At 43.7% G+C, this 26,205-nt stretch overlaps 1 protein-coding gene across 6 annotated transcripts; it reads right to left on the bottom strand.

Moving 5' to 3' along the window:
• Nucleotides 1-19,477: 19,477 nt before the first annotated feature.
• ING1 (inhibitor of growth family member 1) lies at nt 19,478-26,151 on the bottom strand. Of its 6 annotated transcripts, none has more exons than XM_061626643.1 (2): nt 25,125-25,219; nt 19,478-21,374 (listed from the first exon to the last, which is right to left on the bottom strand). In XM_061626643.1, the coding sequence occupies exon 2, from the start codon at nt 21,226-21,228 to the stop codon at nt 20,671-20,673; it is 558 nt and encodes a 185-aa protein (XP_061482627.1). In that variant the 5' UTR covers nt 21,229-21,374; nt 25,125-25,219; the 3' UTR covers nt 19,478-20,670. The 6 variants fall into 6 exon arrangements, with proteins under 6 accessions (XP_061482627.1, XP_061482628.1, XP_061482624.1 ...); XM_061626644.1 differs by lacking the exon at nt 25,125-25,219 and adding an exon at nt 24,633-24,684; XM_061626640.1 differs by lacking the exon at nt 25,125-25,219 and adding an exon at nt 23,486-23,551.
• Nucleotides 26,152-26,205: the final 54 nt, after the last annotated feature.

The raw sequence follows: 26,205 nt of genomic DNA, 5'->3' as shown, positions 1-26,205 counted from the left end.
TCTGACAGGAGTTGTAGTTCAGCAACATCTGGAGGGCCAAAGATTCCACACCCCTGTTCTAAGATATCTTCAAACGATCCTTGATCAAGTAGGACACATGGCCACCCCACACATCCTCATCCTGGGTCCACCACCAGGATCTTTAGGGAAATCTACAGCCAGGGCTGAGGCCAGAGGGCAGCCAGGTCAGGCCCTGCCCAAGGGCCCCTGCGTCCCAAGGGACCCCTGAAGGGCCCCTCCTTAGGGTAGGTGGGTAGCGCTCCCTTCCATGATCCATGGCAGCATCGGCTCCCAACCCTGCTGCTGATTGTGAGAGGGGATCCCCTAGGGGATGCAAAAAAAAAAAAAAACTGGCAGTAAAAAAGCACTCCATGGTAAAGTGGGGGCAAGGGAAACAAGGAAAATTTCCCAGCAGCATACAAGGACACTATGATGAGGTGGACCTCGGAGTCCTTCCTGGCTCTTCTTCCTTGGCTTGCAGATTCCTGTACAAAAGGCATTACAATCTCTGTAGGCGCTTCCAGACTGTCATGATTTTTGGGTGGGATGCAATCACATGCCAGCAAATTCAGGTTGTGCAGTTATAGCTGTCTGGAAAGTCTTGTGCATTCAGCTTGCATCCCCAAAACATCAGACTTTTTGTGACAATGAAAGTGATGGGAAAATGCATTGGAACGTGTGGGACAACACTTCGACACAACCTCATCTAAATTCCCCACAAACAAATCAGAATGAACATTAATTGAACAGCTTGTATTGTCTAATCTCCCTGCAAACAAATCAGGATGAACGTTCAATGAACAGGTTATCTGGAAGCACCCTGTGTATCTGCCACACAGAAAGAACAGAAGAGTGTGTAGTTCTGGGCAAAGCATTTAACTGCCTCAGAACCTCAGCTTTCATTTGCAGAAAACCAGGTTGCTAATCCTCATGACTGTGAAGATAGGCTCAAAGGTTTATAGTCAATTTGTGAGGAGGCAGCAGAAGATGCTTTTCAGAAGGTGGGGGAGGGGAACACAGCTTCAGTGTCTTGCATAGCTCCTACCCCTCCCCATGAGTAACAAAACTGGAACAAATTTAACGAAATAGGGAAACAATTGCAGAAGAAATTATGCATGTCTGTCCAATTGTATAATTTATACATGTTGTAGAATTTGCCTTTTCTTGATACAGAATTTGGATTTCCTGGGTGCATGTTTTTCATTCTTTTAAGCACAGAGCAAGCACAACACTCGCTATATCTCATTTCCCACACCTTGCTAGAGCTAATTCTTATTACATACAAATCAGTAACAGGGATTTTCTATCATACTTTTTTAAATAAAAACCTACACATAAACTCCATTGAAGTAAATAGACTTTGAGCACAGATGTGCTACTGGTTTATGTCTATTCTGTATTACGTACGGGAGTTTGATACTCTTCCTTGCATGTTTCACAAAGTGTATCTTACAGCTTTCAAGTGGCACCGTTAAATCTTTTTGCAGCGTGGGGTGCTTCTGTTTGCCCTTCCATGCTCTTCCATTTGATACTGCCTACTATGCACCTTCCTGGTTTTTCCTTGCCTGGTTTTCCATTTATCTTCCCAATGGTCAATCAGCATTCTGTGGCGACTGGGCACACTGAGTCCTCATGGACTGTTCTGCATTTCTCCCTCTTAGGATCTCCTCCAAGTTTGTTTTGTACATCTGCCAACTTTGGGGTCCCCCCGAGCCTGCTGATGCCTTCTCCTTGTGTGTGGGTGCTGCTGCTTTGGCTGTATAAGCATCGTCACTTACAACCTGAACATCTGGCTTAGAGGCAGTGATAGTAACTGAACAAAACCTTAAGTCAAAGTGAGGTCATGGCAAACAAAACATGCTTGGACACTAATAGAAAGAGGATCCAGGACCCGTTATCTAATTCTATGGTTCTCAGAGCAAAGTTAGAAGTGAATTGGACACTTTATAAACAAAACACATTATCTGAAAAAGAGCTGTAATTAAAAGGGATGTGTGCACTTGAAATAAACTTATTTGCTACCTTGCAAAAACTATAATTGAAAAGAAACCTGTTGAACGAAGCCCTTGAAATTGACTTCTGTGAGAGCGACAGCTGTGAGAGCACTGCGGTGGAATAAATTTCCTGGCTGTTTGGTAAAACTGAGCTTTTGAAACATCTATACCAATTAACTCAGAAGTAGTATACTCTGCCCTGGGGAGCCAGGCTTCACATGGATAGGACAGAAAGCAACATATCATTGTGGTCTGACTGGAAACCATCTAGTAAAACTGCCTAGTTTTGAGTCAATGACCTATAATATTTTGCTCAAGGCCATTTCCCCAAAATATCTCTTATATCATGTTCTGATCACAACATTGCATCACAGTTTAGCACATAACCTATAAAATAGGGTGGAGGGTAAGCCTATGCAGATGCAGAAGTTGCTCACTCATCAGTAACTGTTACTGAGTTCTGTGATTCAAGAAAAATTGATGCAGAGAAATTTCCTTGGCTGCCATGACTAGTCCCGCTGCAGTCCCTCCTTTTCTGGTTAGAATTCAGTCATGGCCTATATGGTGAATCTACACCTTCCATCTTTCAAGTCACATGTTCAAGACTCACTTTGGTTTTGTTCTGGACACTTCTTTTCTCTCTTGAATGATGCTGTTGAGTTGGAGGGCATTCCTTATCTCCTTCCTCAGGACCTGGAGATTTTGTTCAGTTTGGAAATAAAAGGGGCAGCCAGCTCTGGAAATGAATTAAATAACTTACAATTTGCTGCTCTTCAATGGCACCCAGATTTGCTGTTTGAAGCAGGTCTTAGGCTGACCCTAGGCACTAGCACATAGGCAAGTATAATGTGCTTTTGTGGATAGTATCATTATATAGTTTAGTCACTAGGTGGCACTGGACTTAGTAGAATATGGTTTCCCTTGTTTTCTTCTTGTTCAAGAGAGGCAATACATTTATTGACTAGCTTTCTGCCTGTTATGTTTTTAAGTTTTCCATGAGGATGCTTCTGATCATCTGTCTCTTGCCAAGAGTCAGGGTGCTATGTACTATATCAGTTGTAGAAATGACTCAAGGTTAATCCTACAGCATTATACCATGTGTGGGGAATCTTTCGCAGCCCTAGGACCATACTCCCTTATGGATAACCTGGGGGGGGGGCTGCATAGTAATGGTGAAGGCCAGATGCCAAATTTGGCGAAGTAACAGATATGACACTTGCCTAACTAGACTAAGCTACATTCCACCCATACAAAAGTCAAGATTTCAGCAGGCACACACGTTACTCTGTTCCCCATCTAAGCAAGCAAGATAAATTATTACAGTTCTAGGACACATCCCAGCCAGAAACAAAGCTCTTGGGAAGGGCACAGAGCAGGGCCAGTGAAGGGTGTGGCCAGGGGAGGAGGGCCCTAGGGAGAGTCCTGAGAGCCATCTAGAGAAGCCTGGACGGTGGCATTTGGCCCCCAGGCCTGAGGTTCTTCATCCTTTTAGGTTCTGTGGAAAAAACATTAATGCAGTAGAAAAATGACTTCTGAAAATCTGAAGGTTTACTAGTTAGCATTAACTAGACAAAGTTATGCCAGAACAATTGTCATCCTCCACCATTAAATTATGGAAATGAGAATACAACTTTGAGCATTTGCTGAAGATGTTTGGTGCACCTTGTTTACTTGTAAATGTGGAAATTTTCTGCGGTTTCCCACTAGATCTCCTCAAATTTTAGTTCATGTCAACATTTATTGGAATTCATGCACTTTATGTATTTATTTTGAGGATTTATATTATAGTCTAAAGATTCTCAAGGCAGTTACAACAGATTGCCAGATGGGTAACAACAGATTGCAAATATTAAAACAAATATCATACATACACATATAATCCAGCAGCCCTTAGACTGACAGGGCCTGCACCAGAGGTCAGTATTGTTGGGCATGTGCCAAGGTTCATGACCCAATATGGGGCCCATGTGCTGCTGCTCATCCTCCCTGCTGTTGCTGCTTGTTCACCTGTCCTCTCAAGGAAAAACAAGCGATGAGAGGATCACAGAGGAGCAGAAACCTCCACATGCCTGGTCTTCTCTCACTGGGAGATGGCCAGATTGTTCCCAGAGTGTGAGGCAAGCAAATGAGCAGTTGTAACAGAGAAGGAAGAAGGTTGGTCTACTGAAAGGGACCCCCAAAACATGGAATCAGCACTGTTGATAGATGGGGTCAGAGTGTGCTTCCCTTCAGTTCTACAATCCCAGGGGAACTAGCCATGAGAAGGTTGCCTCCCTTGCCTCCCCAGGAGAACATCAGAGCAAGGAGGAGATCAGTTGGGCCAAAGCTGTCAGCTATAGAACAAGCAGCTGCAGGGAGCTTAATTCCCCATCTCCCTGCCAGAAAGATATTCTTAGCTAGGTGGCCCATGGTCACAAATCATTTGGCATTCTCCTTCCTGAACTATGGTTGTCTTTTGTCAACCCTCGTACAACAAAGAGAGTGGGGGTACTTATCTCACTAATTGTGAAAGCAGACAGTGCCCAGGTGTAGTCCCAGACAAACCTCACACTTTTGTGCAAATCTACATGGGGACCAAAGGCACATCCCTTGGTTGTATTTTTGACAGATTGCTTGAATTCAAGCAATGACATCAAAACAGAGATCCCGGTTCCATATATCCCACTACAGTCAAAGGTTAATCAGTCGACATTGCTTGTTGCACAGCAAAGGAACTGGGGTCCCATCCCACATGCTGATGTTCTAGACAAGGCCCATGCAGTTTAGCAGGTGCCATCCCCTCTCTGGGTAGATGCAGGAGACCACCTGATATATATTAAAAATGTACTGCCTTCAAGTAGATTTCGACTTATGGCAACCCTATGAATAGGGTTTTCATGTTATATATATATATAAACCAGAGATCCAGTTCCTCTCAACAGGCTCCAACTTTACTCCCCTTGAGTCCAACAAGGAAAATATCTCCAGATAATTCCCATTTAGTATCTTACACCTGACCTTCCGGGCCCAATTGGCTCCTGGGGGGTTGTCTTCATGATGATACAGAGCTTGGTGGGAGTTGACAGGGCTAGCATACATGCACTTGAGAACACTTTTTTCCAACATCTTAATATCCAGGACAGAAGCTATGGAAGATGTACCTCAGTCACCCAATAGACCTTTCTCTAGGACCTGGACCTGTGTAAACTCTCATCACTTGAGCAACTGCCAGAGACCAGGAGTCCACAACTGGGTGCTCTCTCTTTTTGTAACCTCAGCCTCACTTCCCATCACCACTCTCTGAGCTGAGAACCTTGGATGATAGTAAGGTCTTCACCACCAGCAGCTTATCAAATACCCGGATCTCTTCGCCCAGTCTCAAATTTGCCATTCTTAGGCAAGGCGGTTGAGCGGGTGGTGGCAAAGCAGTTGCAAGTGCACTTGGAGGAAGCGGATTATCTGGATCCATTTCAATCGGGCTTCAGGCCTGGACATGGGACTGAAACAGCCTTGGTTGCCTTGGTAGATGATATGAGGAGGGTGTGGGATAGGGGCGAATGCACCTTCCTTGTCCTCCTTGATCTCTCATTGGCTTTCGATACCGTTGACCACGTTATCCTCCTGGACCACCTGAAGAGGTTAGGCATGGAGGGCACTGTATTGCAGTGGTTCCATTCCTTCCTCTCTGGTAGGTACCAAAGAGCGGCATTGGAGGATGAGGTTTCGGATCCTTGGTCTCTCACTTGTGGGGTGCCACAGGGTTCCATCCTCTCCCCGATGCTGTTCAACATCTATATAAAGCCGCTGGGGGCAATCATCAGGAGATTTGGGCTGCAATGTCATCAGTATGCGGATGACACGCAGCTCTATCTCTCATTTAAATCTTCACCGAGGTTGGCTGTAGAAACCCTGTCCAAGTGCCTGGAGTCGGTGAGTGGCTGGATGGGAAGGAATAAGCTGAAGTTGAACCCTGACAAAACCGAGGTACTGTTTGTGGGAGACAAGGGAAGGCTAGGGGATGTGGACCTGGTGCTCAATGGGGTACGATTGCCCCTGAAAGACCAGGTCCGCAGCCTGGGGGTCAATCTTGACTCCCAGCTGTCCATGGAGGCTCAAGTCTCAGCTGTGAGCCAGGCGGCGCTGTATCAACTCCATCTGATACGGAGGCTGCGCCCCTACCTTCCCAACCATCTGCTCCCACCGGTAGTACATGCCCTGGTCACCTCTCGCCTAGACTACTGTAATGCGCTCTACGTGGGGTTACCCTTGAAAACGGTCCGGAAACTGCAACTGGTACAGAATGCGGCGGCTCGTCTGATTAAAGGCAGCCGCCGGCAAGATCACATCACTCCAGTGCTGAAGGAGTTGCACTGGCTACCGGTTGTTTACCGGGCCCAATTCAAGGTGTTGGTTTTGACCTTTAAAACCCTATATGGTTTTAGCCCAGTCTATCTGAAGGAGTGCCTCCAGCATCATCAGGGATACCGCTCAACAAGATCAGCCTCAGAAGACCTTCTCTTGATCCCACCGGTTAAAACAGCTAGACTGGTGAGGACTAGAGAGAGGGCTTTTTCAATAGTGGCCCCCACCCTGTGGAACTCTCTCCCAAATGATCTCCGCCATGCCCCTTCTATGATGAGCTTCCGCCGGGCCTTGAAGACCTGGCTCTTCAGGCAGGCTTTTGGGGTGGGTTAGGTTTTTACTGTTATGGTTTTAAATTTTAATGTTTTAATGTATTGTTTTTTATCTTGCACGTCGCCCAGAGTGGCTGGACAACCAGCCAGATGGGCGACTAATAAATTTAATAAATAATAATAAATAAAAATAATAATCTCTTGGATTTTCTGGGTCGTGGCTTCCAGTGATTCAGTCATAGTTCTTTCCCCTTGATCAGGGTTCCACAATGCCGTTGGTCCCTTCCATGTATCAGACCCCTTGTTGGGCTGGGATGTCTTTGATAGCCTGAGAAGCCCCACTCTCCTGGGGTCTCCCCCACAAGAGTAGCAAGGATAGGCGTATTATTTGGAAATCTGAGAGCAGAAAATAATGTCCCTCCAGCTAGGTAAATGAATGGAAACTGAGTTCAGTGGGGCTTACTCCCAGGTAAGTGTGTGGTAGGATTGTTGTATATATTATACACACAAGCTGGAAAGGAATGTGGTTAAATAATGCATATTTTTTTAAATGAACAGTTTGGGATTATTTAATATTCATTCTAATATGTCAGAATCTTACTAAATGCTGTGAGATTGGACAAGGGTCAGTAAATAATCTTTTAGGAAATATTTGCTTAATTTAAATAATTAATCCTACCTCTCAATGCAGAGGAGATCACATTGCACTAATATCATCCATCTGGAGAGATAGTATTACTAGGGCCACGGGCCTGTTTGTTATTATAGTACACTTTTGATTCAAGGTGTATTTCAACAATTTGAACAAGTGCATGCTTGATTTAAGACGAACACATTGAGAAACATGCTGATATTAAAATGTATTTGAAGCCTCATTTGGCAAAAGTAATAGCACTTCTTGTGCAATGACCAACCTGAATTTTTCTTGCATACTGTCAACAAAAATAAATTACTATAATAATCATTATTATACTCAATTATTACTGAAATTATAGCTGTCAGAAAAAAATGAAGAAAAAGCAAAGTCCTGGCCACAAAGAGTTTACCAAAATGACAAATGCAACAAAAAAGTGACAGTGGTTAAATTCAATTTCAATGTAGTGTTTAGAAAATAGAGGCTTGCTTTTAATTTAAATCTGATCTAAACTTTGGAGGTGTGAAGATTGGACACAGCTAAAAACAGGATATTAGGGTAGGGTGAATTTTTGTTTAAGTGTCAACAGAGTTTAGGTGGCAGGAGAGCCATAGTGACTAAGCGACACTTACACCATCACGCTTGCCATGATCTTCCAGGTCAGATTGTTTAATAGCTTATAGATCACAGGGGTTGCCCTTCCTCTGTGCTGTCTAGAAAGGCTTGCTTGTTTAAATCAACTGAAGATGTTATTCCTTGTGCTTCAAGCAGGTCTGACATTATGTATTATTTAACATTATATATTATGTATTCTTCTTCCTGTTTGTGGCATTCCAGAAATATACACTCCAGATTTAATGAACTATTTTTTAAGGATTTCTGGCCAATCACTGAGGTCTTTGGGGGAGTCACTGTTAGTGGTGTCCACCACGAGCTGTGTGTTCAGTATTGTGGGCTCAATTCTGTGGAACACCTTCCTAGCTTAGATCAGACAGGCTCCCACCCTGTTAAACTTCTGGCATTTGTTGTATTTGAACAGGCATTTTAAGTGAGGTTTTTTCCTGGTCTTTTGGTTAATTTTAACTGATTTTATGATGTATGCTGCATACACACTGTACGCAGATATTAGTAACAATAGTAAGTGGTATATAAATTATTTAAATAAATATGTGTGAGGTGGCAATTGTTTTTTGGGAGAGCAAAAGATATAGAGAATGGCCTTCTAAAATATAAAGAAATGCCTGATTCAGGAGACAAGAACTAGAGAGAGGCCAATGCCTCTGATGAATTGTCATATTAGGCATAATAATAAAACAGTTAAAAGTTGGAGTGCATTTGTAAATAACATACAGTTTTCTTCAGGAACTTCTGAGGCACAGCCTCTTTGTGGATTGTTTGGGATTTTTTATTTTGGTCTGAAATTGGTGCCGCCCTCCTTCCCCACCCTCTCCACCGGCATTGTTAATTTCCTCTCAGCTTTGTTTCATATAATTTAATGGAAGCCTTCCTTCCCTGCATAGTCCTGCTGCTCCTTCATCAGCATTCATAGGCCCATCCTGAATACCCTTTCTTAGTCACAGAAAAGTGTGACAGAATTTTAGGAGCTGGATTTTGTGTGTATATATTTTCGGGGTGCTTCATAATCTTTTAAATGTCCTATCAACAACCATCAGCAATTGCTGGGGAATACAGGTATCCTATTCCTCTAAATTGCGGCTTTCATGGACTAGGTCTGGGAAATTGCCACGCTTTTTTACTTTTCAAAACTGTCCAAGAGCTATGGCAGTCAGCTTCTCAGCTGGGACTGCTGTCGCCACATAATACTGCAGGTGGGAGGCTGGGGAGGCAGATGAGCCTTGCTGGGGTGCATGGGCTGGCCATGGCCACTGGCATTTGCACTAGGGTTCTAAGGTCCATAGTTTAGGGTGCCCAGTTTCAGTTGCAAAAGAAGGGTTGAAAAGGTAAGAGATGTGTATTTGTTGGAAGATATTTCTGTGCCACAATTGATAAAATGGTTTATAAAGTTAAAACCAAACTACCAATAAAATAATATAAGACAAAATAAAACCCAGCAACAACAAAATAGCAGCAACAAACCCAACAGAGCAATGTAGTGCAAGGCCAGGGCAAGACTCAGTTCTATTTTCAAAGAGCACCTGAAGCAAACAAAAGCTTTTACATGCCTTTGAAAAACCAGCAGAGAAGATGAACTCCCTTGGAAGAACTTCCTGAAGAATAGGGCTGATGCATGTTATGGGGTTGTTGATTCTGGAATCTGGATTAAGATGATCCTCAAAAGCACAAGACATGACTATAGAAGGCATTGATTGGATCTGGGCTAACAGAACAATCCAAACCCTGGTGAGGTAGCAGCAGGACATGTCAGCGCATCAGAGCCACCACCGCAACCTCAGCACGATTGCTCACACCTGCATACTGATCAGGCTGCCATCAAGTGATGGGTGTAGGGCTGTCTCAGGGTAAAACCAGAAGTACTTCTACTCAACTGTTTGGTGGGCAGAATGGGGAGCTTCACAGGTGGAGGCTGGCAGGGCTGGGTGAAGGAACACCTCTACCCAGTCCACTCCCACCAAATGCAAAGGGTATTTGTATTGCAGCCTTAATCATGCTTGGAGTAGATCCATTTAAATTGATGGGACTTAAGTTAGTCATAGTATGCTTAACAATGGCAAACATTGATTTCAAGGGAGTTACTCTAAACATCATGACATCTAGGTCCAACCTTAATCACAGAAATAATCAGAAATAGCTACACTTCCTGCACAAGAACAGATCTACTTCTTTCCCCACTGGGAGTACAGGGAGCCTAGGCACAAGACCTCAAATTTGTAAGCATGGATTTTCTTGTTCTAAATTCTGAAAATGCATGGTAGTCTGCACTCTTCTTCATATTTTACAATGCCCCAGTGTATTCTTTTCTAAAAGTGTATCCTCATGGAACATAATAACCACAAGAAGACTGCTTCTATTTTAAAGATGTAATTTGCTAAGAATTGACTGGTTCAAATGCTCTTTATAATATCACATCAGAAACATTTTAATCACAACCGATATTATATCTCTTAAATATTTTTTGTGCAGTTTTGTTTGTCTTTTATCATTTATGTTTCTCACTGTCTTGACATTTCAGCAGGCAATTACTTGCATCCCTTAAAAAGAGAAACAGACCTTCAAGCATGACAGTGTTTGATAAATTGCTAAGCGCCTATGCCTAACACTCTCAAAGAAAGGCATGACAGTTTTAAAATTAACTTTAAACCAAATTTCTAAGCTATCCAGTGAAAGTCAGATTGCAAGTTAGATTGTCTGATTTTGCTTATGGAGCCATGCAGTAAGCTTAAAGATTGAATTCTTCCAAGCGTTATGAAGGTTGATTGGCAAGGACAAGACTGTGACCCTGGTAATTGCAAAACCATTTTGAAACGTATACAAATTCCTTTTCTTCTTTATAAGTTTTCAATACAAACATAATGTCATATGTGTAACTTTTCAGTAATAGCATGTCCATGTCCCAATCTTTGGAACAGGCATATTAAAGGCAGTGGTTCCTAGCATGGTAATAAGGAATCTCCCAGATGTCAGTTTTCTCTAGTGATCATCATGCTTCACCAGGTGACATCTGGGTATTTTTAGTATACCCAATATTGGCAAGTCAAACTTCTTAGACCCCCGTGATAACAGATATAACACATGACTTCTTTCAAGGGTTTATCTATCAGTGCAGCAGGCATATATTAGTACCTTCTTCCAAGGAACCTGGGAATTATAATTCCATGAGGATGGGATAGGGATCTTTAACAGAGAATTCTAATCATTCATCACTGGTGATCACTCGTGACTGAATAAGATTGTCTTCCAGGGTAAGGACTTTAACAGTGGGTTCGTAAGTGGCTGTGGAGGCCAGTTCTGGAGCCACACAGCCTCCCACAGTGAGGACATACGTTTCCAAATGAAAGATGGTCACGTTGAGGATTTGCTTGACGTGCCTTCTGCTTAGCTCGTTTGTCCCTTTCGCCCTGTACTCGTGCTTCTTCAAAGTCCATAACACCTTTGATAATGGCCAACCTCCAGTTGGGACGCTCATGGGCCAAGGCTTCCCAGTTCTCCATGCTTATGTTACATTTTTTTAGATTAGCTTTGAGAACATCTTTAAACCTCTCTTGCTGTCCACCGATATTCCATTTTCCATCCTTAAGTTGGGAGTAAAGTAGCTGCTTTGGAAGGCATTCAAACAACATGGCTGGTCCAGCGAAGTTGATGTTGGAGGATCATTGTTTCAACACTGGTGGTCTTTGCTTCTTCCAATACGCTAACATTAGTTCGCCTATCTTCCCAACTAATTTGCAGAATTTTCCAGAGGCACGCGTTGGTGGAATCTTTCAAGAAGATTGGAGTGGCGTTTATAGATGGGCCATGTTTCACAGGCGTACAGTAAGGTCGGTAGTACAATGGCTTTGTAAATAAGCATTTTGGTCTCCCTGTCAAAATCCCAATCCTCGAACACTCTACGCTTCATTTGGGAGAATGCGGCACTCGCAGAGCTCAGATGATGCTGAATTTCAGTGTCGATGTCAGCTTTTACAGAGAGATGGCTGCCAAGATAAGAAAAGTGATCGACATTCTCCAGCGTTGCACCATTAAGCTGGATTGATGGTGCTACAGAGGGATTGGTTCATACTTGCTGATGAAGCACTTTGGTTTTTTTGATGTTAAGCGAGAAGCCAAGCTTTTCATATGCTTCTGCAAAGACATTTAGGATAGTTTGAAGATCTTTCTCTGAATGTGTGGAGACTACATTATCATCGGCATATTGAAGTTCTATGACGGAGGTTGTAATTACCTTACTTTTTGCTTTCAGCCTACTGAGATTAAAAAGCTTTCCATCTGTTCAATATGTGATTTCCACGCCAGTGGGAAGTTTCCCATCAACAAGGTGTAGAATCATGGCGATGAAAGTGGCAAATAAGGTCGGAGCAATGACACATCCCTGTTTGACACCTGATCCCACTTTGAATGGATCACTTTGAGAGCCATTGTTATCCAAAATTGTTGCCGTCATGTTGTCATGGAGGAGTCACAAAACATTCACAAATTTATCAGGGCATCCAATTTTCAGAAGGATGGTCCAGAGAGCAGTTCGATTTACAGTATCAAAGACCTTAGTCAGATCAATAAACGCCATATACAGAGGTCAGTTTTGCTCCCTGCATTTTTCTTGAAGCTGTCGTGCAGTGAAGATCATGTCCACTGTCCCCCGGGAAGGGCGGAAACCATTTTGGGATTCAGGGAGGATGTCTTCTGAGATAGGTAGGAGGCGATTTGCGAGGATCCTTGCAAGGATTTTACCTGTGGTAGCAAGAAGAGAGATGCCTCAGTAGTTCCCACAATCTGTTCTATCACCCTTCTTGAAAAGAGTGATAATTATGGCATCCCTAAAGTCTTCCGGGATCTCCTCCCTCATTCAGATTTTTTCGATGATCTTATGAAGTTGTTGTGTAAATTCAGGCACACCTTCTTTAAAGACTTCAGCAGGAATCCCATCAGGTCCACTAGCTTTGTTATTCTTCATTCGATTAATGGCTTTACTGACTTCATCCAAATTAGGGGATACTGCAATATCATCTCTAATTTGTTGTTGTGGGATTTGCGAGAAGACCTCATCAGCCACAATAGAGTTATGCAGTGCAATAGACTCTTTGTCCTGTAGAAGTTTGGTACCATCTATTGAATGTAGGGGATTTGTACCATAATTTGTTGGTCTGTACATGGCCTTTGTGGCATTAAAAAAGATCTGTGCGTCATGAGCATCTGCAAAATGCTGGATTTATTGAGCTTTCTTTATCCACCAGGCGTTCTTAAGTTCTCTAGTTCTTCTTTGGACCTCAGCCTTTGCACTGGCATACATTTTTTCTTAGCAGCACAGTTAATGTCTTTTTGCCATATCTGGAAGGCTTTCCTTTTCTTGTCAATCATATGTTCAATCTCACTATCATTCTCATCAAACCAGTCCTGATGTTTCTTTGTTTGGTATCCAATAGTTTCTTCACATACTGCAATAATGGAAGTCTTCAGTTTAATCCAGTGTTCCTCAACATTTTCAGGGAGTTCCGTAGATAGATGTTTCTTGAGAGTTGTTTGAAAGCAAGCTCGCTTAGTAGGATCTTGAAGGGCGTGGATGTTCATTTTACGCCTTGGTTTTCTTCCTTGGAGCCTACGTTGAGGAACAATATTAATGGCCATAGTGGATCGACTTAATCGGTGATCTGTCCAGCAGTCATCGGCACTCGTCATGGCCCTGGTGAGGAGTACATCACAACGATCTCTGGCACAGACAATTACGTAATCCAGGAGATGCCAGTGCTTTGACCAAGGGTGCTTCCATGATGTTTTAAATTTATCTTTCTGGTGAAAGAGTGTGTTTGTAATAACAAGATTATGCTCTGCACATTTAGTCAGAAGTAGAATTCCATTCAGGTTGCTATTGCCAATGGTTTCTGGCCAGAAATCAAAATCACGCCCAACTCTTGCATTGAAATCGCCCAGGAGGATAATTTTATTCTCCTTAGGTATCTCTGATAAGATGGTGTCCAGCTGGGTATAAAAAATTTCCTTGATGTCCTCATCAGCATCTAATGTTGGTGCATAAGCACTTACAATAGTTGCCTGCTGTTTTTTGGTGAGTTTTAATCGGAGAGTTGAGAGTCGTTCATTAATGCCAGTAGGAACTTCTGACAAGAGCTTCACAAGATCATTTTTAATAGCAAAGCCTATTCCATGTATTCGTCGTTCTTGTTCAGGCAGTCCTTTCCAGAAGAAGGTGTAACCTCCTTTTTCTTCCTTCAATTGTTCCTCTCCTGCTCTTCGAGTTTCTTGGAGTGCTGCTATGTCAATATTAAAACATCTCAACTCCCTCACGATGATGGCAGTCCTGCGTTCAGGATGTTCACTATCTGTATTGTCCAGCAACGTCCGTATATTCCACGTTCCAAAGTTCATTTGTCTTTTGTGACCGCTAAGTGGTGACCCCACTGGACGCAGTGATCCAGTCAGGGAGAGAGATGAGGCAGACTATGTTTAGGGCACCTTTTCTAGCCCCCTCCCAATACTGGGTGAGCAGAGTGGATCCTGAATAGGACTGCTCAGTCGTGGATACAGCTGCCGAACTACTTAACTGCCTCGGTCCTTGAGCCAGGACGACTGAGTCCGTATCCACCGCCCATGTGCCGGTCCATGATTAGGGGCTTCCAGATTTCACAGTCCTGCCCCCGTTGCCATTCGCCGATCGCCATGGGACTTTTGGTTTGGTTTGGTTTGGTTTGGTTGGAAGATGCCTGTGCGTGAATTTGTTTTATGTGGGGAGATCGGTGCACGACGATCAACACACAATTTTGACAGAAAAAGGCTTTGATCCAATGGCATGGATAAAATGACGATTGGAAGTATTTTACCTGCTGCAGCCTTCATCCACCTTCACAGCCGTTGTAACATACACATTGTTATCCTCTGCCTGTTCTGCCTTTGAGGACTTTCTTGGATCGTTCTTTGTCTGGTTCCTCTCCCTTGACCCTACTGCCATGGGTGACCCTACTGGGAGTGTATGACTCCCGACGGCATTGCTCACAAGGTTCATTGGAACACTCAAGCCCACTCAGGGAGACCAACAGTAGGTGGAGCCAGAGCCATATAACAGCCAGAGCCACCCCGACTGGTAAGTACATACTGGCTGAGGGCAGACTGAGGTTGCGGGAATGCAGTGCCCCATTTGTTCAGATGGAGCCACTTCCACAAAATAACTTATTCCCCCCCCCATGGCAGTACTACATTTGGACTTCAGTGCAGCATCTGTTTGTTTGTTTTGCACTGATGCACAGGTATCAGTCCCATCTCCCAGCTGGCATAACACAAGATTATAGCTCAGCGCTATTTCAATTCTGCCTATGATCCTCTATGAAGAGATTTTTATGTTAACTCATTAATTTATTTGCAAGCTCTCTTTCAGCTGCAATGGCTCCCAAGGTGGATTACAGCAAACAAATGAAAACCAGTTGCAGTTAAAATAAGTAAAAAAAATAATATACATCAATAATAAAAATGAATCAGCAGCAGCAGCAGCAGAGGGTGTTCCTCCCACAAATTTTTCTCTCCTACCTCTGACTCCACTAATGTTGTCAGTGGCAGAAAAAAAGATTAAGTAAACACAGTGCCCTGAGGAGGGTGCCATTTGACTCCTTCCCAGTCCAGTTGCTCAGTGCATGGATCAGCCAAAGAGGGGAAGCTGTGTACTTTTTTCCTGTTGGGGGCCATATTATGCTGGGGACAATCAGTTGTGGGTGGGGTCAGATCCAAAAGTCAATGGGCCCGTCCCTTCTCTCTCTTTCTGTCATCCCCTTCTCTCTCCCCCAACACCCAGTGGGCTGCTGAGGGATGGGCAGATCATTCCCGCCAGAGTTTTGAACTGATCTTTTGCAAGGGGCATCCCCCCCCCGTTCCTTTGTTTGGCTGTACAGTGTGGAGCCTCCCTATTCATCTCTCTGCTTATCTCATCTCTTAAGCATAACATTCCCAGGGATACCTACTAATTAAAATACTCAAAATAATGAAATATTGGGAAACCCACATACTGCTGAGTAAGAATCCATGTAGGTACATGAAATCCATCAATAAAGTATTGCTAAATGCCTGGAGGTGGGGGAAATACCTGCTGTCTGAACAACCAAATACCAGTGCAACATAGTAGGGGGAGCAAAAACCCCATGAAGAATATTGGCTTTGTCCTTGCTTCTTCCTGAAGTGGTAACCCAAAGGGGTAATGTGACGCCCTTCCCTGGCTCTCCCTGTCAGGTTCCTACCTGCGCGTGGCTACTGCCTGTCACTAGGCACCACCAGGGACTCCACCAGTCCGGACTGTCCTTTTTTATTGTTTCTCTCCCCGCTCTAGCACAGATCTCAACAGATCCCCCTGCTAGGCAACCACCAGTCACGTCCTAATACTAGTATTCCCAGAGACTCTGAATACTGGTATTGTTATTCTCTTCACCGCTGCCACCATGTTACAGTTCCCCTTCAGCCTTGGTCATTATCTTACCCTCCCTTCTGGTCTGTGAAACCCCAGCCAAGGATCAGGCCTTTGGTAAACCAAATTAAGTATTTATTAAAGATAACAAAGCTAACAAGATTAACAAGATTTCTTCTTAAGGCACATAAGCATATGGTTTTACTCAATACTAATCCGAACTCCACCCCCCTCCTTCTTCACTCTCTCCTGGCAAACAACTCTCTCAAACCCCACCAAGCAACCCACTCTTTCTCTTCTCCCCCCAGATTCCACTCTCACTCTTCCTTTTATACGTTCAGCCATTTTAAACACTCAGCCAATCATCTAGCATTCTACTGCCCATTCACTCCCCCTCCTCTTTCACTCCACTTACCATGTATCTTCTAAACAACCAACACTTACCATATATACATTAATATAGGAACATCACAGTAACTCCCTTAGGTGGTGACCTGCTGCCTGTGACAGATCGAGTAAGAAAAGAGAAAATCTCCAGAATTCCATTGTTTCATTGTGATCCCTTGGTTCTGCCATTGATGTAGCTCTGATGAGCTCTAGCTGCTGATTCTCTTGGCAGAAGTGGTGACAACAAAGGCCTGGTGAAGTTGTCAACAAATCTTTCCCTCAACCCTGAAGTCTCAGCTGTAATATTGGAAGCTATGTTAAGCCCAGCTAAGAACAGCACTCCTGGAAGTCACTGTTACAATTTCCAGAGGACAGGACTTCTTTTCACTTTGTCACTGGTGATGTCCTATAGCCTCAGTAGCTGACTCTGTGCCACTTGGCAGGAAAAGTCTGCGGTTGACAAAAGTTCTGTAGCCTACTGCTGCTGTATAGAAGTTACTACTGGACACCTATGGACAAGTTGCTTTCTTCTGGCCTAACATCTCACATGGTTGTTGTGAGGCTAAAATGCTTACAAAATTGTATAGCTAAATATGACTGCTAATGTAACCCTCAGTCTATGTGAGTCAATTTATGTATAGGCAGTTTATTTTTTTTGTTACTATAAATAATATAGTTAACTTATTTAAGTTGCAGTTGCTTCACAAAAATATTACTACTAGGCAAATCAGATGAGAAAACATATAGTAATCTCAAGGCAAGGGAAATCTTTTAAATCAGAACACTAATTCTTCCCTGTCAAAAGTATGAAAGATGGCTGCATATATTCAATTTGTTATTGGGAGATCCCATTGACAGAGAATTGACATCTATTTTAAATGTCTCTTTTACGACTGCCATTATGCTACTACTAGATCTTTTAACCAAACAGGGACCTCATTAAGTTTTCAAGTGGGAAACATATGAACAAAACTTCAGATCTTTTCCAGTCTGTTAATTTCCCAGAGGTACAAAGCATCATGTAAAAATATCAGCTGTTCTGCCAGGTTTGGGAAGCAGTCCTTGGCATATAATCAGCCCTTGGCATATAATGAACTTAGTTCATACCTCAGTTTGATTTTCTACAAGATCTATACATAGCAGTAGTTATTTTAGTGCATTTCTTTTATAGCCAAACACCATTGTGGGATGGACTTCTCTTGTAAGCTGTATATTATACTGTTAAGATAATGGCATATATAACTCCAAGCACCATCACAGCAACACATATCTATAAGGAACAGGTCTTATTTCAGTTTTTATTCCCAGTCTCAAAACATGTGTTATTGAAACAGTTTTAACTTCAGCAAATATGAAATTGAGCTACTGGCTGCAGTGTGTCAATGCTGTCGAAGCTACAGACAAGAGTGGCTAAACTATGACACTTCAGCAGAATAAAAGTGCTCTCTGCCAGAAATGTGTGCTCTGGCATAAATTTAATGAATAAAGTTTAAATATGCACTTTAGGAGTAAAGCAAACTGCTCTTCCCATTCCATATTCGTCCTATCCTGGCCGTAACAGAGCCTGGACATGGAGGCAGCAGTAACACTAAACTTTTCCGCTATTACAGGCTATCTTGGATGAGGAAGAGGAGGGACATTATTCTGGTCAATATAATCAGTCCAGGAGGGATTGAAAAGAGATGGAAGCAGATGCTGTGAATGGGAAAAGAAAGTAGCAGTTATTAGGGACTAGGGAAGAAGAAACACAGCAGCATGGGTGCAGATGCACAACTCCTACAGAGAAAAGTGTTGAACTGTTTTGGAATTATTGACCTCAGGAGAAATCAGACTGTGGCAGCTGCTAGCACAACAGCCATTGCACTAGCCGGAGCACTGTTCTTAATGTAGTGCAACAGAATTCCAGCGGGCTGCTTGAGCTGGAGGAAGTGTTGCACAATGTTAGTATACGACAGGATGTTTTGTCATACCACCACCGCAACAAAAATAGCTTGTACAATGCCAACTCTCCCGCTTTTTGCATTAATGTTATTTGGATCTCACCCCTTACAATTATTACTTATAAAGCACCTAAACTTTCCTAAGCCAGTTTTGTATTTAACTGCTTACCTGGCTGCTGTAGGTGATAAGGAATTCCATCCAGGTGAGCAAGGGAACTGGTGGAGGGATGGATTACCCTATCCTTTCTGTCATAGCTTGCTTGGTTCCCATCTGGCCACAGCTAAAGTGAAATTCTCCCTGGCCATCATGGAAATGTAGTGGGTTAGCAGAAGCAGGGACAGATGGCTTTGTTCCTCCTCTTGTCAGCCTGCTGTATCTCCATGTTGGCTGTGAATCCCCTTCTTTTGGAACCAGCACAGAAAGAAACTAAGTGGGCTGCCAGAAGCGATCCATCTCTCCTCTGCCACCCTGCTTGGTAGAAGGCATTTTTCCCCAGAAGCCCCTTAGCAGAAGCTAAGTAGTGGTGGTGCCTGTTGGACTTTTCCATTACAGCGATAGAGATGTCAGCAGATCCAGCAGCATTGACTAAAAGGGAGAATTTTTGGATTTACTCTCTGGACACATTGGCACCACATGGCCTGAACATGGAGGACAGTACCACCACTACTTAGCTTCTGTAAATGAAGCCCCTCTGAGCATTCCATCCTCAAAGCTCTATAACTGCCACCTTGGCAACAGCATTTGTATGTTAGCAGCTAATGAAGGCGGAAGCTGAAACGTTTTGTTAATACAATAAAAACCTCTGGTTAATCACAATTACGTTCATATATATAAAAGATGAGATATACCGTGAGCTTGCAGGGAAGGACTAACAGATTTAATACAAGAAATTGGGAGGGAAGAGATAGCAAGTGCAAGTGAACAAGCCTATCCAACTTGTTTAATTTATTCCTTAATATCACAGCTGTACAATTTTCATACATACAGAAGGAAATGCATATTGGCTACACCATGGGATGTGGATGCATTTCCAATTATAATACAGTTAAGTGCAACTCCCCTTGAAAATGTACATTTTTACAACTTATACAAAGTAAAGACTGCTACACTATTACCTGTGACAGTATAAAGCTTTCATTTATGTTAAGTTTCATTACTAAACCACTTCCTGGTTAAATACAAAATATACTAAATCATTTTAAAAAGGCCCTTGTGGTACTTGGCCGGTATATAAAATATGTTGTGTAAAATTTAACCTTTTGCATTTTTTAAAAAATAAGCTTGTTAACTATAGTTAAACATTTTTTACTGAGCTGCTAGACTGACACATTTAACAGGAGCCATACTGTAACTTCTTCTTTGCTATTGCATTGATCGTCATCAGAAGAAATTAGCACCCTGACCTTAAACACATCCCTTGGAAGCAAGTCCCGCTGAAAGTGATGGGCCTTAATTCCCATTAAGTTGTTTAAAAGAGGGTGTAAAGCTGCAATCCTAAACCACATTATTAGAAGTAGCTATGACTGAAACAAACATAACTTCTTTCCAAGTAAATGGCCAGAATCCAAATCAGAGTTAAGTACATTTAAGTTCACTGAAATCAATGGGCATAAACATACTACACTCCTATGTTAGATTAGATCAATGTGTTTTATAATTTTGCAATCCACTGCTGATTTTTTCAACAGACTATAGAACCACTTTCTGGAAAGTTCAACAGCATTCCTTTTAGAGAAAAAAAGGAATGGTATCCAATACATGTTTACTATCTACATTTCCATGGGCAGAGTTTTACCAAATTTTGGGGGGAAAATTCGTTAAGAAGAACCTGAATTTTACATGTCAACTCTTATTACTTCACTGTATGTTTTGGCCCACAGACCATTTTCTTGTGAACAGCTGTATCAAAGGAAAGAACAAATATTTCCTTTATTGCTGTCCCCATTACAAAATTGCTTTGATTCATAACCTCCTTTAAAAATATACATTTTACAATCCTGGCACCTCCACAAAAGGTGAGACAGAGAATAAATGTTTTCACTGCTTTATTCTCTTCAGATTTAGAAACTACCTGTTATAGGCCCTTTCTTTTTTAGATTTCTCCAGTGCTTTGTCCAGAGTTTTCTCATTCTCTCCTCTACATTTGGGACAGTACCACTTGCCCTTTGGTTTATGATTGAGTCCCACACATGAGAAGTGAAACCATTCAATTGGGCACTCGTCATTATCACAGCCTATCATTTCTCCATAGGAGACCTGATTACACAGACAGTAGGTTGGCTCATTGGGATCAATGGGGAGGTCAGCTGGAGAAGCCTCCCTCTCTGCTTTGGCTTTGGACCTCTTCTTTTTATTGGACTTTTTTGCTTTCTTCTCCTTTGGAGTTCCTGAGGAGATATCATCATGATCGTGATTATTAGAAGCATTCTCGCGATTCTCATTATTTCTTTGTCGCCTGGACCGTTTGTTGTTTGGTTTCTCGGCCTGAGTGATTGTCTCATTCTTTGACTTATCTTGGTTAATTTTGCCACTGTTTCCAGTGGTGTCATTGGTCTCTTGGCAGGTTTCAAACAGTTCTACATGACTATCAACTTGCCTAGTTCTGTTCTCAACAAGTTCTACCATTTGGCTGACGATTTGAATTTTTTCATCTCCCAGTTCTTGACTCCGGATCAGTGCTCTCTGTATGCAGTGCAACAGCCTCCTCTTTTGTCCTGCATCAGTCTCTCGTTTGAATTTTTCATAACAATCATCCAGCTCCTTTAAGATCTCTGTGAAGAAAGAATAAGATTATATATTTGCCAGCCTTGTATGCAGATCAGTAGATATTACAGCTTTGTCACAGAGATTTGGTCAAAGAGTGGGGGGAAACTCTCAAAACTTCCCACAGCATAACTGAAGCTATGATGCTAAGCACAGCTACTTTGAGGTGAGTTGCACTGACCTATGTCCCATATGAACTTACCGTCAAACCATCTGCAGTCTTGTACAGGTTTGTCTGACAACACGGGCTTTAGCATCTATGACGTCAAAATTGTGGTACTCTTTTAAGCAAGCAAAAGTTGTGTTTTTCCAGAGGACTGCCAGGACTCTGCCTGAAGGAACACTTATTTCATTCTGGTTGTTTCCTAACTGTTGCTTAACAAATACATTATTTTTGCCTCCATTTTACTTATGGCATTTTTATTCTTTAATTTGTATTTTGATTCTTTGAGGTGCCTTGGAGCCTTTTTTTAGCTCAAAAACAGCAGCATAATAAAAGTTCAAAGTAAATAATCAACATTTCAAATGTTTAAATGCATAGGAATGTAGCTTTGTCTTTAAAGTATACCATGTTTAAGTCAACAAGACCTACTTCTGGGCAAAACTGATGTGCAGTTCAGTCCTATACACGTCTACTTGAATTCTGTGGGTGTTGCTCACAGGTAAATGGATACAGGACTACTGCCTAACTAAGTCCCCTTTATCCTGTTCCCGGGGCGAGATGACACCGGTCTATTCGCGCTGCATCGCATTTTAAGGCGTGTACCTAGAGATGCCTTACGTAAACGAAAACACGTAATGCGTGAACGAAACAAACGTTCTTGGAAACAAGAGGGCCAGCTCTCCGAATTAACTGCATATGCAAGGTATTGAAAATAAAACAGCTGATATCATAATGCCATTGTATAAATCTATGGTGCGGCCGCATTTGGAATACTGTGTACAGTTCTGGTCGCCTCATCTCAAAAAGGATATTATAGAGTTGGAAAAGGTTCAGAAGAGGGCAACCAGAATGATCAAGGGGATGGAGCGACTCCCTTACGAGGAAAGGTTGCAGCATTTGGGGCTTTTTAGTTTAGAGAAAAGGCAGGTCAGAGGAGACATGATAGAAGTGTATAAAATTATGCATGGCATTGAGAAAGTGGATAGAGAAAAGTTCTTCTCCCTCTCTCATAATACTAGAACTCGTGGACATTCAAAGAAGCTGAATGTTGGAAGATTCAGGACAGACAAAAGGAAGTACTTCTTTACTCAGCGCATAGTTAAACTATGGAATTTGCTCCCACAAGATGCAGTAATGGCCACCAGCTTGGACGGCTTTAAAAGAAGATTAGACAAATTCATGGAGGACAGGGCTATCAATGGCTACTAGCCATGATGGCTGTGCTCTGCCACCCTAGTCAGAGGCAGCATGCTTCTGAAAACCAGTTGCCGGAAGCCTCAGGAGGGGAGAGTGTTCTTGCACTCGGGTCCTGCTTGCGGGCTTCCCCCAGGCACCTGGTTGGCCACTGTGAGAACAGGATGCTGGACTAGATGGGCCACTGGCCTGATCCAGCAGGCTCTTCTTATGTTAAGATGTTGGAATACCCTCAGAGCAACAATCCCTCAGTTCTACTGCTCGTAGTTCATTAACTCTGCCTTTGAAAGTAAAAAAGGCTTGCCAATTATAAATGACGGCAAGCCCCGCCCCGCACTGATTAGCAGAAACAGCGAAGCAGTAGAGGCTGAAGCGGAGAAGCCACCCCAGAGACTGCCTCCCGCTCCCGCTGAGGACAGAAGCAAAGTAACAAGGCGCGCGCCGGTAGCGTGAAGAAAAAAACCCCTACACGCCCCACCCCTTCGCCCAAAAAGTGTACGCGCACCCATTGAGGCATTGGAAGAGACTCCTGCTTATCACTCCCGCCTCCCGGACTCCCAGCCAAGGCAGAGACCATCTGCCCTTTCCCCGCCTCCTCCTTTTCGGGAACGAGCCTGCTCCCTCCCCTGGGATGCATGTTCGGTCTCTATTGTTCTTAAGAAGGGAAGTGACCGTGTTAAGAGTGCGTGGGTTTGTGTTGCCCCCCCCTTTACGCCCGTCTTCAGCCGAACGTAAGCGAAGACCAGAATCAGCTCAGCTGACCTATCATCATCCGGTAACTGCAATCAGAGCCCACCTCAGACGAAGTCGGCCAACCAGAGTAAAGAATCACGCCAATGGCCCGCCCGCTATCTTAAGAGCATCCCTACCAATAAAACGGGAAAGGCCCAAGCGAATCTCCACCCCCTATGAACCAATGTTCCAATTAGGTATTGAAGGTTGAGAGACGACTGCCTTCCTCTTCCACAGGAACACGTCAGTCACCGTGAGCTTCTAACTTTTCCTTCATCTAGAGGAGCCAATCAGACACGGAGAAGCAGACGGGTCCGTTCGAACTATTACAACAAATCTCCCACTGCCGCTCTTCACCTCCTCCTCCCCCCCCTTTCCATCGTTCGGTTTCGTCAGCGTCACTAGAAGGCGGAGCTCTGTAGAGAATTCAGGGGCAGACTAATCATTGAGCAACAGGGCGGGGCTATGGCTGTTTCATGAGGGAAGTTCTAGCCAATAATGGAAAAATGGAGGCGGGACGAGCACAATAGGATAATGACGGTGACTATAAAAGACGCTGTGACGGTGTCTCTTACTCCTTCTAGAGCTTAAGCGCAAAGGCGCCTCCCTTTAGCGCAGTCGAATGCTTATAGTGGGTTGAAATGCCCGCCCTTGTCCTTTAACAGCACCCCCTTCTTCCTTATCCATACTTCACTCCCGACCAGGCATTCATCCTCTCAAGTTGATGCTTGTCGTGCACTCTCTTTTTATCTTGCGCCTCTACTGTTTCTCTCTTCTCTTGCTCTTCTCTTCCTACTTGACATATTAAAAACTCACCGCAGGATAGGTCTCAAATGGATACTTGGCTGCATCCCCCACTCTCCGTAAGCTCAGCGGTAACCTGCCAGGTTTCCTCCACCACCACCCCTCTTCGCCCCTGGGAAAAAAGGGGATTCTGAATGTATAACGAACACCCCAGTGTCACCTCTACCACCAGCACCATCACTCTTTCCACCCCCTCCCCACGCCTTTTACCTCTCGCAGCACTAAGTGACAAAGGACCTTTCAAGCCCCCTCACTAACTAAAACCACCATTTCCCTGGCTCCTGAGGGAGAGAGGGAGAAGACAGCCTCCCCCCATAAAAACTACAAAATACTGTACGAGTTTCAGCAGGGAGGAAAAGGGGGAGTCACTCACCAAGCAGCGCATCCCCAACCCACACAGTATTTATATAATCTATCCCCCACCTCTTCCGTATACCCCCCCGTTACAGATACTTAACGGAAGGGAACTGTTTTAAAAGCAAATCCCATTGAAAAAAGAGGGAACGAAGGCAACAAGCCCTGCCCACCCCCTTCCACTCTCAATTTAATCCTCCCTCCCTCTCTCCCTCCCTTACTAGCACCCTCTCCTACTACAGCCATTGCGAATACTAGAAATTCCTCAATGTTGTACTGTAATTGTTCCCCCCTTCTTTCTCTCTGTTCACCCCACCACTGTCCCACTGTCCCCAGAAAACATACACACTCAAACCAGAGAAAGAGAAACAGCCGCCTCAGTACTCCATGCGTCCTGATTCTCCAGCCCCTCCTCTACCCCTACTGCCGCTGCCACCGCCGCCTTTTTTGTCCAGCATTTTACACCTAAAATCTAAGTCCTTCCCTTAATAATAGAAGCCTAAAAGAAGACCTTTTGTTCCGCCCAAGGGGGGGACCCTCCATCTATCGCTGCAGAACAGTTCCCTTCTGCCTCTCCTCGATTCTCCCCCTTGCTTTCTGCTTGCCTTCTCACAAAATAAATAAATAATATTTTAAAGCTACCATCCGCTTCGGGATGGGGGGGGGAGAGAGAGAAAGACAGAGACAGACGAGAGATCATCACTGTAGAAAAAGCAAATCTGTGCAGCTTCCACACACTCTTGTACACGAACACATAAAGGAGAAAGCACTTACCTTGATATTTGGCGTCAATTTCCCGCATCAGGGAGACATTTCTCTGCAGATCGAAGGGCAGAGATTCGATGGAGTCCAGGTAATCCTCCACATAGTTCGCTAAATGAAGCTGCTCTCCATTTGCAGGATTCAACATTTTCATCCGGCCGAAAATTGTGTATATATATCTCCTCCTCTCTCACCCCTAATGGGCGAGAGTTTTCCTTTCAAACACAGCAGCCCCAATCGCAGAGGCTCAGTTCTCCGCCGCCACTCTTTCCGTCTCCCGTTCCTTGGATCTAACCAAAAAGACCACCAAAAAAAGCTTCATCTGAGTCTTTTCTTCCGAGAGCAGAAAGGCAGGCAGACAGGCTCACAGTCCGCGAGTCGCTACAGCCTCAGAGCAGCAGTAGCAGCTGATTGAATGGCTGTCGTTGTCGGTAACTCACCAAGGAGGTGGTAGGAACAATCAGAGGGATTTGTGTGTGTGTGTGCGTGTGTACAAGAGAGGGGAGGGAGAACGGGGAGAGGAAGCTCTTAAAAAAAAACCGCACAAATAAGATCTGTTGCGGGGGGAGCCAACCTGGTAAAAGGGAGGAGAAGCCCCTCTCGGCGAATGAAGCTGGTCCTGTTCCACCGGTGGATATTAATGCAGCCTTCCCTATACGCCGCACTTGATCCAACGTGGAAAACCCAAATACCAGTTTCAAACACTTGGGAAACATTCAGCCCCGCCACCTAGGGCGCATGCGCACCACTCCCATATAGTTACCCCCCTCCCCTACCGCAGGAGAGGCGCTCAATGTGCTTCTATCTATATAGTCATTATATTTCCCTCC

The sequence above is a fragment of the Rhineura floridana genome, chromosome 5 (genome assembly GCF_030035675.1).
Source record: "Rhineura floridana isolate rRhiFlo1 chromosome 5, rRhiFlo1.hap2, whole genome shotgun sequence".
NCBI lineage: Eukaryota > Metazoa > Chordata > Lepidosauria > Squamata > Rhineuridae > Rhineura > Rhineura floridana.
Note: the sequence above shows the minus strand (reverse complement) of the source record. Positions and strands in the feature narration are given on the sequence as shown.